This window comes from Urocitellus parryii, chromosome 5 (genome assembly GCF_045843805.1).
Source record: "Urocitellus parryii isolate mUroPar1 chromosome 5, mUroPar1.hap1, whole genome shotgun sequence".
Taxonomy (NCBI): domain Eukaryota; kingdom Metazoa; phylum Chordata; class Mammalia; order Rodentia; family Sciuridae; genus Urocitellus; species Urocitellus parryii.
In genome coordinates, this window is record NC_135535.1 from 49,400,164 (window position 1) to 49,416,691 (window position 16,528).

General features: G+C 32.9%; 1 protein-coding gene across 1 annotated transcript in view; it reads right to left on the minus strand.

The window, feature by feature from the left end:
- Nucleotides 1–633: 633 nt before the first annotated feature.
- Nucleotides 634–16,528, minus strand: part of Cand1 (cullin associated and neddylation dissociated 1) — a 38,613-nt gene continuing 22,718 nt past the window's right edge. Inside the window, exons 5-15 of the mRNA XM_026386640.2 lie at nt 16,190–16,446; nt 16,005–16,110; nt 14,632–14,777; nt 11,256–11,548; nt 9,747–9,888; nt 7,950–9,443; nt 7,103–7,198; nt 5,565–5,734; nt 5,310–5,474; nt 3,378–3,485; nt 634–2,522 (exon numbers count right to left, since the gene is read on the minus strand). Of these exons, the coding sequence (XP_026242425.1) occupies nt 2,298–2,522; nt 3,378–3,485; nt 5,310–5,474; nt 5,565–5,734; nt 7,103–7,198; nt 7,950–9,443; nt 9,747–9,888; nt 11,256–11,548; nt 14,632–14,777; nt 16,005–16,110; nt 16,190–16,446 (3,202 nt within the window). The 3' untranslated portion in view covers nt 634–2,297. The remainder of the gene's footprint in view (nt 2,523–3,377; nt 3,486–5,309; nt 5,475–5,564; nt 5,735–7,102; nt 7,199–7,949; nt 9,444–9,746; nt 9,889–11,255; nt 11,549–14,631; nt 14,778–16,004; nt 16,111–16,189; nt 16,447–16,528) is intronic.

Below are 16,528 nucleotides of genomic sequence, written 5' to 3' on the forward strand. Positions count from 1 at the left end.
TAAATATTTAAATGTCTTCATGAAAACCAGAAAACAGCTTGTTCTCATATTGCTAAGTTTTAGATCTCCTGAGGAACCTACACGTGGAGAATTGTGAAGCAGAACCTCTTACCATTTACAGTAAGCAGCATAAATAACAAAATATGTCTGGTCTCTACACCTTGCTACTTCCAATTCAGCATCTGGACCACATTACCCTAGAAGTATGGAGTTAATCAGGATAATTCAACATTCAAATGCTGAACATACCTGTTACTGTGTTATGCTGGTGTACATATAGGTAGATTAACACTAGAAAGATATTTCTTTAGTACTAAGAATTTCAGCTATGTTAGAAAAATGAACTGGTTTGCAAGACAAAAACAAAAACAAACCCCAAAAAACCCCATAACATGCATCTTGGAAGTTAAATAAAAAAATAATAATAAAGTAAAAAAAAAAAAACACAAAAAAACTTAATTTTAGGCAATTAACTAAGGCATTCACACAACATATGTATGTCAGTCTATATGCATGTCACAAACCTATTCAGTCCTAAAGCCTGCAGTATTGTAGTTTATTGTGAAACTATGTAACCAAAACCTTAAATATATCCACAATATCTATACCACAATAATGCATAGGACATAATATACTACATCTCAAAATAAATTTCTATTACAATTTTATGCAAATTCTGGTATAAGATTTTCACCTGCCATATTTTGAAATGCAACCAACTTTAAGTCAATGTACTAATCAAAATTCTCACTAGTAGCAACGTCTTCTGTGTTATCATTGGAACATTCAAAAATCAAGCTCTTAATCTAATAACCACAGTATCAATTAAAACCACTGCATTATTGGTTGTTAAAGCAGGAAGTAATACAGCAAGTAAAGTATTTCTAATTCACAGTTTCAAAAATAAAATGTGCAGTTTTCAAATATCAGACAGCTTAAAATTGGTCACTCAACAACTGCCTCCTTCAACACATTTTAGTAAACTATGTTTGCACAGCATTAGGAGATGTCTTTTATTTCAGAAGTTAGTTCTTACTGTTACAGGAGCACCACAAATTTGAATAGAGGCTACAGTGTGAAATGAGCTCACTGAAGGATATGTTAAAAAAAAATTTCAACTGTAACGCAAAAGCTTTGTTCCCCCAGCACAGATTCCTTAATCAGAAAAAGGAGTCAACACTTACCAAACACAATATGTAAATTAGCTCTATAAGAGATGGGGAAAAATCTAACTCAACTAAAAGATTAGTTAACAAACCTGTGATAGCTGGCTTCAGAATTTTCCTAAAAATAAAATTCAAAAGCATACACAGTATTTGTATCCTCTGCTGAGGAATGTAGACTTTCAACAGTAATGAAAGAAAGATCTAGCTTTAAGAAGTTGTAGGTGGAAACACACGCACACAAATGGGTAACTGAAGAAAACTGAGTACTTAAATATTCAAATTTTAAATGTGTAAGAAAATCTATAATAGAAAAAAAGTGGCAAATTGTTCCTGTGACTTGATTTGCTGAAAACATTTGCAAATTCACACTGGCATTAAGAAAACCAAAGTTTCAAAATTTACTCCTCTCTCTCCAGATATGTTTTCTGTGCAAAAATAAATATCTGAAAATTGCACTAATAATACTTATTTTAACTTTTGTATTATGAATAATCTGCACATGCTTCTTTACAGACAATACATATTTGTAAACTTGCTCATGCAAAATTAGTGTGTGCAACAGGGATATTGTTAATCCTCATACTTAAAAATGATACCTTATTATCCTTTCAAAACTGCCAAATCCTCTGAAATGTAACAAATTTTATATGGATATTCTTGTCTGCCAGCTAAAAATCAATTTGTGTTGCTGAAACAAAAAATTATACAAGAAAAAGAAACATGTTTTTTTTTGTTTGCAGAATTGATTTTTAAATGAGAAGATTTATAAAACAAAGAAATTCATGGTCACAAAATTTTAACATTTTAATCCTAAACATTACAGGGTAAATAGATACTGGACCCTATCTCCACACTCTGTTGAGTCCTAACTTTTAGTTTCCATTTTAAATGTTGCTTCTAACCACTAAAACATTAGTGGTTTCACAACCTCTGGATTATGGAAATACACATTTCTCAAATAAATGCTACAAAACAACAATGGAAGAAAGCTGAACAAACTGTCTCCATGAAGGAAAAAAAAGTGGAACATTTTGAAGCTTTTAGACACTTCTGTTTCCATGTCTTATGATTAACTTGTCAATTCAGTGCATTATATGGTCAAATGTAATGGTCCCAGTATTGAACAAGCATTTAACTAGTGTCCATTGATTCCAAATTAGTGGATGATGAATCTTTTTGGATACTTTCAAAGATGGCTGCCAGCTCAGGGTTAGAACTGATCTGTGACTGGAATTCACTCATCAGTGGACTCTTCTCTGCTTCTGGAATGGTTAGCAGTGCTGCTACTGCTCTCATGGCAGATCGTTTTAATTCATCTTGTTTTTCAAACTCCTGCTTTACTGAGTTTGCCTTTACCTGTAATGGGAAGTAAATTTAAATTACATGCTGTAAAAGATAGCTTACATGAACAAAATTAAGCACACAGGAATTCCTGGTAAATAAGCAAAATTACTATCAGAGGTCCAAAGGGCACTTTATATTTTAAGTATAGCCAGAATTAAACTTCTTTCAAAGCAGAAGCTGTCTCTTTTTCTTTTATAGGAATTTACACAGAAAATCCAGACCCACATGATTGAAACAAAAAACTTGGGAAATATCACCTGCTAAGCAAATTCTACTTTGGCCTCTAGCTATCCTATTATTCATGATTCTTCAAATGCCATATAATAACATCTCCATGCCTTTATTCATGTAATTACTTGATATTTAAAAACCTTGTTTAACCTTCTTGGTCTAAAAAATCATTTTCCAAGGTTAATTTCAAATATCATCACCCTCGTATGAAGTCTCCTATGTTTCCCTCCCTAACCAGAACTGAATATGACCTTATCACATCTTATTCTATATGGTTACTTTAAAATATATATCATATTATTATAGCAATAAAAATAACATTTAACAGTGCTACAGTTCATAAAACAATAGGTTATCTTTAGATCAACTACTACATATGAAGTTAGAATAATTAAATTTGGAAACCTCAGAAAAAGCTACCAATCCTAAATTCAAAGTTACACAAGAAAAAGAAACATGGTTTTTGTTTCCCTAAACTTTTTATTTTTAAATGAAAAGACTTATAAAGCAAAAAATAATTAGTCACAAAATTTTAACATTTTAATCTTAACATGGTAAACAGACCCTGGACCCTTTCTCCACACTCCATAAATCCTACACCGAGGATAGTCTATGTTGATGTCTATTAAGGATTACCTTAGTTGTACATGTGGCACGTAATGGCTCAACAAGTCGGTCCAACCTCTGTAGTACCGCACTTGGACAAAGGGTAGAAAGTCTCACCAACATTAAAAATGTTAGCATCTATTAGGAATAAAAAAAATCACAAAATTTACAACTGATATTTTTTCTAAGGACAAAATCCCAAATTCTGATAAATTTCTTAAAAGGAAAAATGACTCACATGTAAAATAGAGCTTCATTTTAATGTAATATGTCATTCTATATCACAAAGATTTATTTCAAACCTTATCTGAGTTAAGTGCTAGGGAGAAAAACTGTCATGTGGTCCTAAAATACAAAACTAGAAAACTGGTTTTCAATCTTGGCTGCACATTATAATCACTTGGGAAGGTTCTGTAACATACCCATTCCTCAGCCTTATCCCCAGAGAGCTTTATTTAACTTGTCAGGATAGGGTTGTAGATTCAATGTTTTTTTTTTTTTTGGTACCAGGGATTGAACCCAGGGGCACTGAACCACTAAGCCACATCCCCAGCCCTTTTTATTATGAAACAGGGTCTCACTAAGTTGCTTAGGGCCTCAATGAGGATGACTTTGAACTTGTGATCCTTCTACCTCAGCCTCAGATTTAGTATTTTTTAAAAAGCCCATGTGCACCAGAATTGAAATTCACTGAACTAGAATATTACTAACCTGGACAAAAGCTTTATAGTAAGTTTCCACTACCTTAGCAGATTTTTTCTAGGGAGAGGGGTTAACTTAACTGTTATCCAGATTAATTCATATAAAACTAAACAACCCCTAATTTTTTTCTCTTGGGATATAAATTTATAGAATTAAACAATATATACTGTTACTTTTTGGGGGAGCTCTCTTTATTGAAGTCTGGGAGGATCAGGTCACTACCATATATAGCAACAAATAAAAGTTCTGGTAGAATAGCTCAATACTGATCAGTTACCACTTTTGCTCTGCCTGGAAAGGCTCTAATGGAAGAGTTGAGGAAAAGGATATAATACAGTTTTTCCCTCAAATCTGTCATTTACTGTTTGTATTTACAATGGAGATGAACAAACAAGAAAATAAAAAATAGTTCTAAACACAATTCAAGTTCTAAACTTAAGAAGTAATGAGTCATTTCTAGGCTCTTCTACAGATTGCTTTGTATTTCTAAGAAATATTATTGCATGTTGTCCTCTTAATAAAATTTCTGATATTAAACATGGTATATTATACTGAAAAACAAAAAGCCCTCATTCAGGTAAACAAAAATAATTATCATTCAGATCAGCCTCAAAGACAGATCAAGACAATATGAAGAAACTAGGAAACTCTCTCATGGGTAACAACTATAGTCCAACATCGAGACAGGCCAAAAAAGTCAGAGATTTATACTTTGAATAGCAAAAGCTATCTGGACTCTCTGGAAAAGATCTAGGTAAGGGACTAGTCACTAAGCAAGCTGGCACAGTATTTCTTAAAAACTTTGTGTCCATTTCCACTTCATCTTTTAATAAAATGAGTTTTGGACTTTTCTTTTATATCAACTTTTCTTACACTACCTTACTACTACTTTTTTCTTTTTTGAACTAGGGAGTGAACTCAGTGGTGCTTAACCATTGAGCCACATCTCCACCCCTTTTATTATATTTAATTTAGAGACAGGGTCTTGCTAAGTTACTTAGGGCTTGCTAAATTGCCAAGGCTGGTTTTAATCTCCCAATCCTCCTGCTCTAACCTCCCAGGCTGCTGGGATTACAGGCATGCATCACCATGGCTGGTCATTACTACTACTTTTGCATATTACAGTTTATAAGATGCTTTCTAAGACCTTAATAGACAACCCATTTTTTTTTTTTAACTTATAGGTGTTAACAAATTACAAGGGCACCAGGTGCTGCAGTCTTCCTCTAAAACATTCTATAAAACAATCAAACATCTTACCTTAATATCATAATGGTCCTTCAAACCATCTTCAACATGATTTAGAAATTCAAAGATATCTAGTCTATCAAGACAACTGTCTAGAAGTGTATACATACACTCAAAAGCCGCTTTTCTAATATCCAAACCATCATCAACTGTGTGTTTAAATGGACCCATTTCTACCTGTTAAAACAACAAAAAAAGAATGTGTAGATATGATACTTAAGAAATAAAAGACAAGCTCAGATAAACAATGTACTCTAACTAACTTACCTCCCTTATAAGCTCCTTTCTAACTTTTGTTTCATTGTACAGATGTGGAAGAACAGTATCCAAAAGGTCCCTTATTAATGATGGTTTGTTATGTGCTGCTGAGTTGAATGTGACCAAGGCTACTCTTCTTACATTCAAATCTGGGTCTTCTAAAGTTTTTAGGAAGTCACCTGAAAAATTATGAGAAAAGCAACATACAGCTATAGTAAGCGTAAAATAAAATATGCATAATATTTTTTTCAAATTGAATTGCTTATTATAGTTGGTATCACTGTTATTTTCTTCATTGAAGGTCAAAGAACAGAACTTGATAAAATATTAAGTGAACCATAAAAGTTTATTTTAGCAGCAGGAAAATCATCATTTCTAAAGCTGAGTACATTTTCAAGTGATAACCCACTATCTATATATACTGCAGAGTGTATGGAAGGACAGTCCATGAAATTCCCCAGAGGCGGCCTACACAGAAAAGTGATAAGTCTGTAGCTAAAACTAAGTTGCAAGGTTTTCCTTATAGTTTCCTAAAAGCAACAACAAAAAATTTTTAAACAAAGTTCAAAATAAGGCGAGGACAGATCTACTGCTAAAGAAAGATGAACTATTGTTTACAGGTATACAAGCAATCAAGTGTCAGAGAAACTAGTCTCCAAAACCTGTATTTTTTTTTTCTATCTTCACTGAGAAATATGTGAATCAGTAAGAGTATAAGATTATAAAAGGAGTAAACTAAAATTTAACAAGTAACAAACACCAAACATAGCCTCTAGATACTTGAAATAAGACTGAAGTCTGCTTGTTTTTCCCAATGTGGGGAGAATTTTATAATGCAAAAATCTTTCAAGTTACAGAAATGGTGACTCAAAGCCTCAGGTTTCTCAATCAATAAAATGAGAATTATACTTTTAGGGCTACCAAACAGAATAAATCATTATGCATACTGTTTGAACACAGTACTTGAAAATACAAGGTATGCATAAGTAGCAGTGATTCAATATTATATGATCCCAAGTCTATATCAGCAATTTTTAAAAATAAACAAGAAAATGAAGACAAGGTAATAAAAAACTTGAGCATCAATTTGAAAAATGCAATTTGATAAAATAAGGGGAGATTTCAGACACTGTATGTACATTGGTAAACTCAATGGTAACATCCAGAAAAGTTTCAGCACTTATTACAAAAAAACAAGCAAAAAGTTTAGAACACAGCATGGTTTCAAAAGTAATATAAATGTTGTTGGGCACGGTGGCACATGCCTGTAATCCTATCGGCTTAGGAGGCTGAGACAGGAGAATTGCAAGTTCAAAGCCAGCCTCTGCCTCAGCCTCCCAGGCTGCTAGGATTACAGGCATGTGCCATGAAGCCCAGACATCAATAATCTTTTTAATAAAATAATTACCTAAAAGGCATTTTAATTTCTAAGCAAAACAAAAATTTCCTCAGAAATGTTTATAGTTACTGAAATTAAGAAACTTGACAATATAGCTCTTTCACCCAAAGAGTTAACACACTATATTTATCTTTTTTTCCCCACTTACCTATGCAGTTCTTTAATAGTGGATCGATAGGTTGAGGATGATCAGAAATAGTAAACTTCACAGCTGTAACCACTGAACTTCGGGCATATGATGAGCCTAGTTAAAAATAAATTGCAAGTCTCTTGGTCCATGAAATCCATGGACATCATTTCACACTACTTTATATAACACCATGTCTTCAAATCTTTAAAATTCTCTTTGGCCAAAAAGGATATTCTTATTGCTCTCAAAATACTAAAGAAGCAAAATTTACTTACCGAACAAAATTTAAACATTAAATTTCAAAAGATAATTTCTTCTGTGAAGAAGGTGACCAAAGGAAGAAACAATGGAGGATCTAGCCCTCACAAAAGGGAAGTGGTTAAATCCACAAGTAGCTTATAAATATTTCAAGATTTTATTAAAAAAGAAATCTATTTTAAGAATGAATAGCCATTACTATTTTCTACTTATTTCAATGGCACTGACACTGTAAATCTGAAATCTAAGATCTTTCAACTGAATTAAATACTTTCACCAATTTTAACATAATTAGCACTAGCAAGCCCTTTAGATTAATTCTAGAGCAATCTTCCACATTTTAAGACAGTGACATTAAAATGTAGTCAGCATGAAGAACTATATCAAACTTATTAACATTACTACTTAATTATACTCTATCCTTGTAAACAACAAAATTTCATCAATATAGCTCCACATTGTAACACAAGGCAGTACATGTGCATACATTAACTTTTACATACAAGAGAATCTGGTTCAACTTCCTCATTAGCTATCTTTCAATGTCAAAAAAAATTATTTATTTATTTTAGACAAGAAAATCTATCTTAGATAAGAAAATACTCACCTGATATCAAATACCCCTTAAGCCGTGGAAGGAGAGTTTCAGGATCAATTAGAGTGAGTTTTCCTAGACATTCAGCAACAACATTTCTGGTACCTTCCTCTGCACACTCACAGTGCTTTAATAATAAGGCCCAGATATTTTCAACATATGGTTTAAGGCCCACCACTGATGCAGAGCTAATAATTTCTTTCAAGGAATGAAGCAGAAGATACTGCCTTTTGGGCTGACTGGTTATTTCTTGTAAAACAAATGGCAAATATTCAGGAAGGTTGCCCACACTAATGCTGCCTAATGCATAGGATGCAGCTGATTTCACTTCTTCACTAGGAGATGAGAAAGCTTCTAATATTACAGATTTTAGTTCCAACTGCCCACTTAAGTCAATATGATGCCCAACTTCTCCAAGAGAAAGGAGAGCTAAGAGACGAATGGAATCTGTAGACCTTGAGTTCTTTACATCTTGAATAAACTGACCTACTACAGCTGGTCCCTCCTTAGGGCATGCTCGAGTAAGGGCAGCTACACATTTGGCAATGGAATAATAAGACTGCTTATGAGTCAGAGCTGTGCTCTGACTGTAAACTGGACCAGTCAGCATGCGCAACAAATCCATATATCCTAAATTATTTGTTCCAGTGACAACCAGAGCTTGGAAAAAGTCTAGCATGGCACTAAGAGCTCCCCCCTGCAACAAGGGTGATCTCACAAGTCCAATGAGTTCATTGAGAATAGATCCACTTATCTTTGAGAGGGAGGAGGGATAAACTTTTGCCAGGGTAGTAAGAAAACTGATAGCCATCTGTGAAACATGCATATCACTTTCACTGATAAGAGGTGGGAGCTCATCTAGAACTGCATCAATCATGGCAGCTGTCAGGCTGTCACTGTAGTTTTTAATCAGAATATCTAGGGCAGAAAGGGTCCCCAGTTTCAAAGCTCTCTGGTTCTTCCTGAGAAATGAAGCAAGAATAGGAACCCCTTCTCCCAGGACAGGTCTCAAATCTATCTTCAAAGGTGACCCAGCAATCAGTGTTAATGCCTTCACTGTAGTTAACCGGGTAATTTCATTCTTGAGTCTCTCCAAGAAAATCTGAAGGGTATTAGGCAAGTCAGAACCCAAATTGTCTCCAAGGTTGCAAATAATTTGTCCCATACAGGAAATAGCCCTTTCCTTGACTTCCTGATCAATGTCAGCTGCTTTTAACCTCTTAATGGTACAGGTAAATAGATCTTTGATGTAAGGAGTTGCATCAAACGAGGAAGGCTGATCTAAAGGACGGATTACTTTAACAAGCTGCTGAGTAACAAGAAGTGCTTCAGATGTAATCTTGTAAAATGGGTCTCCAACACAAGCCACAACTGGAGGGACCAAAGCCTGAACATGAGGATGGAAGACTTGAGGAGAGTGGTTACAGAGGATTACATATAGGCATGACAAAGCATCAATCTTCAGATTCGATGAGCTTGATTTATCATTCAGTGAGAAAATAATTCCTAAAAAGCCAACAAAAAAATCGAATCATTTCTATGCTGTTTCAAGAAAGAAATATATATTATCTCAAAAGTAAAAAAAACCCCACAATCTATAACAGCCAAATTTTAAACACAGTAAAATTTTAAACTTTTTATTTGCAAATTTCTAACTTCACATGTTTAAGATGCTTAGATGAAAAAATTCTATGTGCAAATTAAATTTTCATAAAATTCCCTCTTAAGAGAAATAATTATTTAAACTTATCTGAGTCTTAAAATAAAAAGTCCATAACAAGCCCCCAAAAGATACTATTTCTTTCATACCTGGTACAAGTACAGGAATGTGTTGTGTTAGGGCCCCAGGTAATACATTTACCAGTTCAGTTAACATGTTAAAACAACATTGTCGGGTCTTCACACTTTTTTCTTTCATCTGTTTATGCAGAGCTTTAACAATGTTGGGAACCTGTAATTTTCACATACTCATTAGTTCATCCATTGGTATCTCCTCAGTATATTTAATATAATTTATGGAGAATGAAGAAAAAGGTAAGAATTTATTTCTTTTTTTGGGTTACATTCCTAAATCAGCTCCTAGTACTCTTGTAAATAAAGACTATTAGATCTAAACCAAGTTTTTTGAATGTACTATAACTCTTATAACTATTTGCTTGCAACTAATAAGAAACTAAAAAGATATCACTTAGCTTCCTACAGAGCAACAAAATAATTTTCCTTGATTTTTAATTATAAAATGCACATGACTAATAAAAATTCAACAAATGGTAAATAATAATTTTCAACTAAAAATTTAGCAATTTAATTTATAAATAGAAAGACAACAGATAAGTAACAAAGAAAACAAGTAACATTATGGAAAAGTAACCATCAAATTGGTTTTTTTTTTTTTTTGCTTTCAGTTTCCTGTCACCAGGAAAACAATCTCACTTCAAAAGTAGCTATAAGCAGCAGGGGTACAATTTATAGACATCTGGTCTAAACTTTCTAATGTTTGTTAGTAAAACTTAAATATGGTCTCCATCAACAATTCTTATAGATGAGCTTGACTTAGGCTATAGACAGAGCTTCTAAAATCCCTCAATAACTAAAAAAGAGATTAAGAACAAAAACAACTCCTCAACAATACTAAACAGCTACATATCATAACTGAACAGATATGATATGTATTATCCCCTCCTCTGATTTAATGACTTAAAATATCTCTTTTATAATAAAAAAGACATAGTATTTATATACTCGATAGAGCTACTACAGAGATTACATGTAAGAAAATGCCCACTATATACTAGTCAATAAATGGGAGCTATAAAGATGTAATGTTTTAGAAAAAAAGTCCTCAAGTAAAAAATGTGTATATTATTATACTAAGAGTTGGCATATGTCAAGCACTAAGTAATATGCACTACACTGAAACTAAACAGATCATTTCATCTCTCACTACATGAGCCAAATGCTTTTATGTAAACCTTTATTATAATGAGAAGACAGAGGTTAAATAAAACAGATAAAACAGATGGCTATATGATCTGACAGTTCTAAGAATTCTCCATTAATATCAAATATAAAGATTACTTTAATGAATCTTAATATCACTTGTCAAGTAAAATGAGAAACACTTTGATTAGAATAAATGATTTATAAATAAATATGAACATTTACTGATACACAAACATTTATCTTAGAACTTTGTTTCTCCAAAGATATTTCAGAATTCACATTTACACACACACACACACACACACACACACACACACACACACTGGAAGCACATTTACTATCATGAATTTCTAAGGCATACTTTTTTAAACCAACCTGACTCTGAAGCATTGTTAAAGGTGTTTCTCCCTGTTCCATTGCATCAGGGTCACAAAGCCAACTTTGTACAGGACGAGTTTGCTTCAAAAGAGAAAGGTATGCATGAAAAACATCTGCCTTTACATTCTCTTCACGCTCTTTAAATCTGGATATCAGTGCAGGAGAGACAGTCTTGTAGAATTCTGGAAGCATTTCATGCCTTGTGCTAACTACGGCATCCAAGCATTTGGCAGCTGCACGCCTCACTTTCCAACTCATGTCATCATCATCACTGTATTCATCATCACTACCTAAAGGGAAGTTTTAATGTGAACAAGATATTAATGGTAAGAAAAGTATCTCATTTTAGAAAAAGCAAATTGGTAATTTTTAATCAAAGACAGTTAATCTAACTTTTCATTAACATATACAGCAAGCATAGTTTAAAAAGAACTAGAACTTAAAACAGACACAGAACTTGTTACTAGTATAGATTTGTACATAAATGAACTTCTTTATGACAAGGCTTTTCACTAAACTGGTTGATGTGCTATTAGGACAAATATGCATACACTACCTTTCAAAATTTTGTGAAAAGACACTGTACATTTTTCATGATAAAAAGAAAACACTGCCCACTTAACAGATTACCATCTTCTCCAAATTCCTAATGTTAAACCACAAACACTGCAAGCATAATCATTATATCTCACTTATGTATATGTAATAGATAATTTGCCAAGGAACTGTGCTGTACTCCTGTAATCCTATCAATTCACAGAGACTAAGGCAGGAGGATCTCAAGTTCAAGGCCAGGCTGAGCAAGTAAGAGAGACACTGTCTCAAAATTCAAAAAGTTTTTAAAAAGGGCTAGGGATCTAGCTCAGTGGTAGAGCACCCTGGGGCAGGGGCAGGGGTGATCAATCTCCAATACTATTAAAAAAAAAAGTGTATATATGTGAGTGTATGTGAAATCTTAAAAAAAAATTATTCCCTTCCTAACACTATTGGTTCAATCAGTTGAATAACAAAGTCAGAAAGGCAACAAAAACATCAGTGGTTTTGGACTAGGGATGCAGCTCAGTGGCACAGCACTTGCCTAGAGTTCTTGAGGCCCTGGGTTCAATCCCAAGCACTACAAAAAAATTAAATACTACAATTGTTATGGGCTGAGGGTGCAGGTCAGTGGTAGAGCCTTTGTGAAAGGCACTGTACCAAGAAAGAAAGCAAATACAAAAAAAGCAATTCTCATGGCAGTCTAAAATTATTTATCAATGGTTTTGTTATTCTTAGATAAGACTATAGCTCTGAAATGACTCCTTAGTATATGAACATTGAGGGTAAGGGGTAATATCTCTCTACCGCCTTATAACCAAATTAGCTTAGTGACAGTCAAGTATAGCCAAGTAGACTTTAGAAGACTCTATGATATATAATAAAAATTTCAAATCTCCAAATAGTTTACTTAATTTCATTCATTTTTGGACATTATAGATAATTCAACAAAATACTGCTAAACACAAGACATTTGATTCATTCTCCCATACCTACTTAAATAAAATTTAAAAGGAACAGCTAGAAAAGACTACTGACTTAAAAGAAAATAAATAGAATTTTCTCCAATTTCAACATAAATAAATCAAATTTTCTCCAATTTCAACATACAATGTGAATTACATCACAGAAACATAAGGTTTATTAAAAACAATTTTATGTAAAAAATTAACAAATGTCCTAATCACTGAAATTATGTTTACCTAATGAATCATTATAACACCATGGAAGAAAGATGGGAGGTGTTACTTATAATTCATATAACTTATAAAGTAGCATGCTAAACACCAACATTCAAAACCTGGAGCATACACTGCTACTGCTTCATTCAAATGATATTCACATCACAACATAAGCTAAGGTTTCCCTTCATTAATATAACACATGTGTTACCTACTGTGTACTAGGCACTGTTCTAGGCACTGACATAAGGCAGTTAATAAAGAGGTTAAAATTTCTAGTCTCCCTGAAGACAGCAAGTAGGTAGAAGATAATCATATAATGTGTCAGAAACTGTGATAAACAAAATTAAAATGCTGAGAAGGGAAATAGAGGTATGCCAAAGGAGGGGAAAGCTCCAAGATGGGAGGGATATGAGAGAAAGGAATCAGGTATGACCAAGGTTTTAGTCCTGAGAAACTAGAGGAATGGAGGTGCCATTCTAAGACAAAAAAAAAAAAAAAAAGAAAAGAAAGAAAAAAGACCAAAGAAAGAACAAGTTTGAAAATGGATGAACAAAAGGTAGAGAGAAGATATTTCAGATATTTGGCCAGTTACATACATTAAACAGTCATATATGGACTCTAAAGAAAAGATCCGGAGCAAAGATAAGATATGGGTTGTCACCATACTAATAAAGTCAGGAGACTTCATGAAGTCCAGAAGAAAATTAAGAGTTCAATAGATAAGTATAAGGACTGTGTCCTGGAAAAGGAGTACCACAACAATAGGACCAAACCTAGCCAAGTTTGGTATCCTAAAAGCTAAATAAAAGAATACTGCTAAAATTAACAGGCAGAGTCAGTCCAGGCTTTGCAATATTATACATTACTGAAGGACAGGGTTCAAGATGGAAGGTGAAGAAAGGAAAAGAAAAACATAAAAGAGTTCTGCTGTAGAGAGAAAACAAGGAGTACCTGCTAGAGAAGTTAAGGGAGGTATTTTTAGTTGTTTTTTTTAAAGATAGGTCAAATTACAAACTTTATAGGAAAGTTTATTACATAAATTCAAAGAATCAAACTAAATAAAAAGTATTATTAAAAATATTTACCCATTAAAATATCTCTACGATTTACTCATAAAATATCTCTTAAGTTCTTCCAATACAAAAAGAAACAACTAAACATGAGCAACCCTATGTCCTTTAAGTGCCATTCCTTTCCAGAGTAAATACCACAAATCACAGTGTAACATCAATTTTAGAAACTTTAGAAATGTTTAGGCCATTCATGAAAGTCTAATATGTCTTTAAACGTTACCCTATCCAGGTCTTCACCCATGCTAGACAAGTACTCAGTCGTTGAGCTACTTCCCCAGTTCTTTTTCTAATTTTTATTTTGGGATAAGGTCTTATTAAGTTTCCCAGACTGGCCTTGAACTTGTGATACTTCTGCCTCCGCCTAAGTAGCTGGTATTATTGGCTTGCATCACCATACCTAGCAGATTCAAAAATTAAAATAAAAAACAAAAAACACTGATTTATGTTCTGACAAAAACATTTTGTAGAAACCGTGAAAACTAAAGAACAAAACTGTATTATAATTTGCGGTAAGAATCACCTCCATCTATAATACCGAGTCTTTCACAAAATTTAAATTTTCTTCCATCCAATCTGAAATACCTTGATCATCGTCATCACCACCATCAGCATCCATAGCATTTTCATCTTCATCTTCATCATCATAATTGTAATTTGGATCATAGGTAAGATATTTAAGACAAATGTTTATAATAGTAGAAACATGAGGATATACTTCCTTAGGACATCTGAAGATAAAAACAAAACCTGCTTTAAGCAACTCTTCTCCTTGATTCAGTGTCTGCCACATTTTACTTTATTACCATCAATAACATATGAAAGTGTTTCCCAGACTATTTAACACCAATTGGCCTTGAACTTTTTCTTCCAGGGTCTTCATATTTTAAAAGATTTCTTTTAAATTATATTTATTTAATTAATTAATTTTATGAAGAATCCTCCTCTTCACACACATTTTAACTATGTTATGGTTAATGTAGAAGAGTAGAAAGAATATGTGAAGACCAAGACCAGATAAATGTGCTCTTTAGCAACTCAAATTATTATTGACAATGTTAAAGTGTATATTCATCTAGTTTGGTCTTCTAGCTTTATGTTGAGAGGAAATAAAATACATAAATGTACATAGGGCTAATAAATAAAGGAATAATTTTGTGTTTCTTACAAAGGAACAGAAATAAATCAGAAAATTTCCAATTTTAAAAATCGGATATGATTATAAAGTGATTTCTCAAGAACCTGAACGGCAAGGAATAACTGGAAGACTAAGTCCAGTGAGACCAAGACACTATGCTATATTAGCCAAAGGAAAAATCTGTTACTAGGTTAGTATTGCCTTCGAGTACATAAATGCAAAAATTCTTATTAAGCTTTTAAAAAATATTAGAATCAAAATTTTCAAAATGAGTATCACTGTTCTTAGCAAAATGGATATGAGGGATCTAAACAAAAACTGTTGAAAAGATTTGAAAGTCACTGATCAAATAATTAATTTATCTTGTTGATCTCTCAAGACAGATATATCTTCATATATTGTATTTCTTCCCCTCTACAGAGGCAGAAATAATTATAAATGCTTTTCCTACATTTAAAAAATAAATTCCTAATAATGAGATGGAAACAATTTCAAAGTAAATGTGATAATCACATTTGATAACAAAAATAACATTATCTTCAAATATGGGCTATCAGTTATTAAAGAACTATTTAAAACACAGCTGAAATTTTGAGCACTGTTTTTCCTTATACAACCTACTCTAGATTTTAATTATTATTCTACTCTTTTTTAAAAATATTTTTTAGTTGTTAATAGACCTTTATTTTATTTATTTCTATGTGTTGCTGAGAATTGAACCCAGTGCCTCACACATGCCAGGCAAGTGCTCTACCACTGAGCCCCAGCCCTATTATTCTATTCTTAAGGAAAAAAAAAAAAAAAAAACTAAATAACTTACCTTCTCACAAATGATTCAAAAGCTTGAATGCAGTATTCTCTCAATTCATCATCATCTACATTACAAAATTTTACCACCAAAGGAATTATCTTCTCAAGATATTCACCTAAGAAAAACATACCTGTTCTTAAAAACATGCTTTTTTTTTTTTTTTTAATTAAAGACAGCTTTAAAACATTTCTTACCTATCCTATGGCCAGCTTGCCTACTAATAGCAGCAATACATTGTATGTAGGTTCTTGTTGTTGACATGGAATCATTTTTGGACAACTCTGACAACAGATGTTCAATAAGATCTACAAAAACTATATTTCCACAGCTCATAACCAGATGGCCAAGAGCAATAATGGTTCTTTTCCTCACTGCAAGTCTGGGGCTGGTCAACTGAGGGAGTAGACAGGTCAGAATTGAAGGATGGAAATTAACAAGAAGTCCTCCTTGCCTTAAAATAAAAAAGAAAAAAATGAATGAATTCAAGATGTTGGAGCACACTAAAATATCTGTCCTCTGAACTCAACATAAAT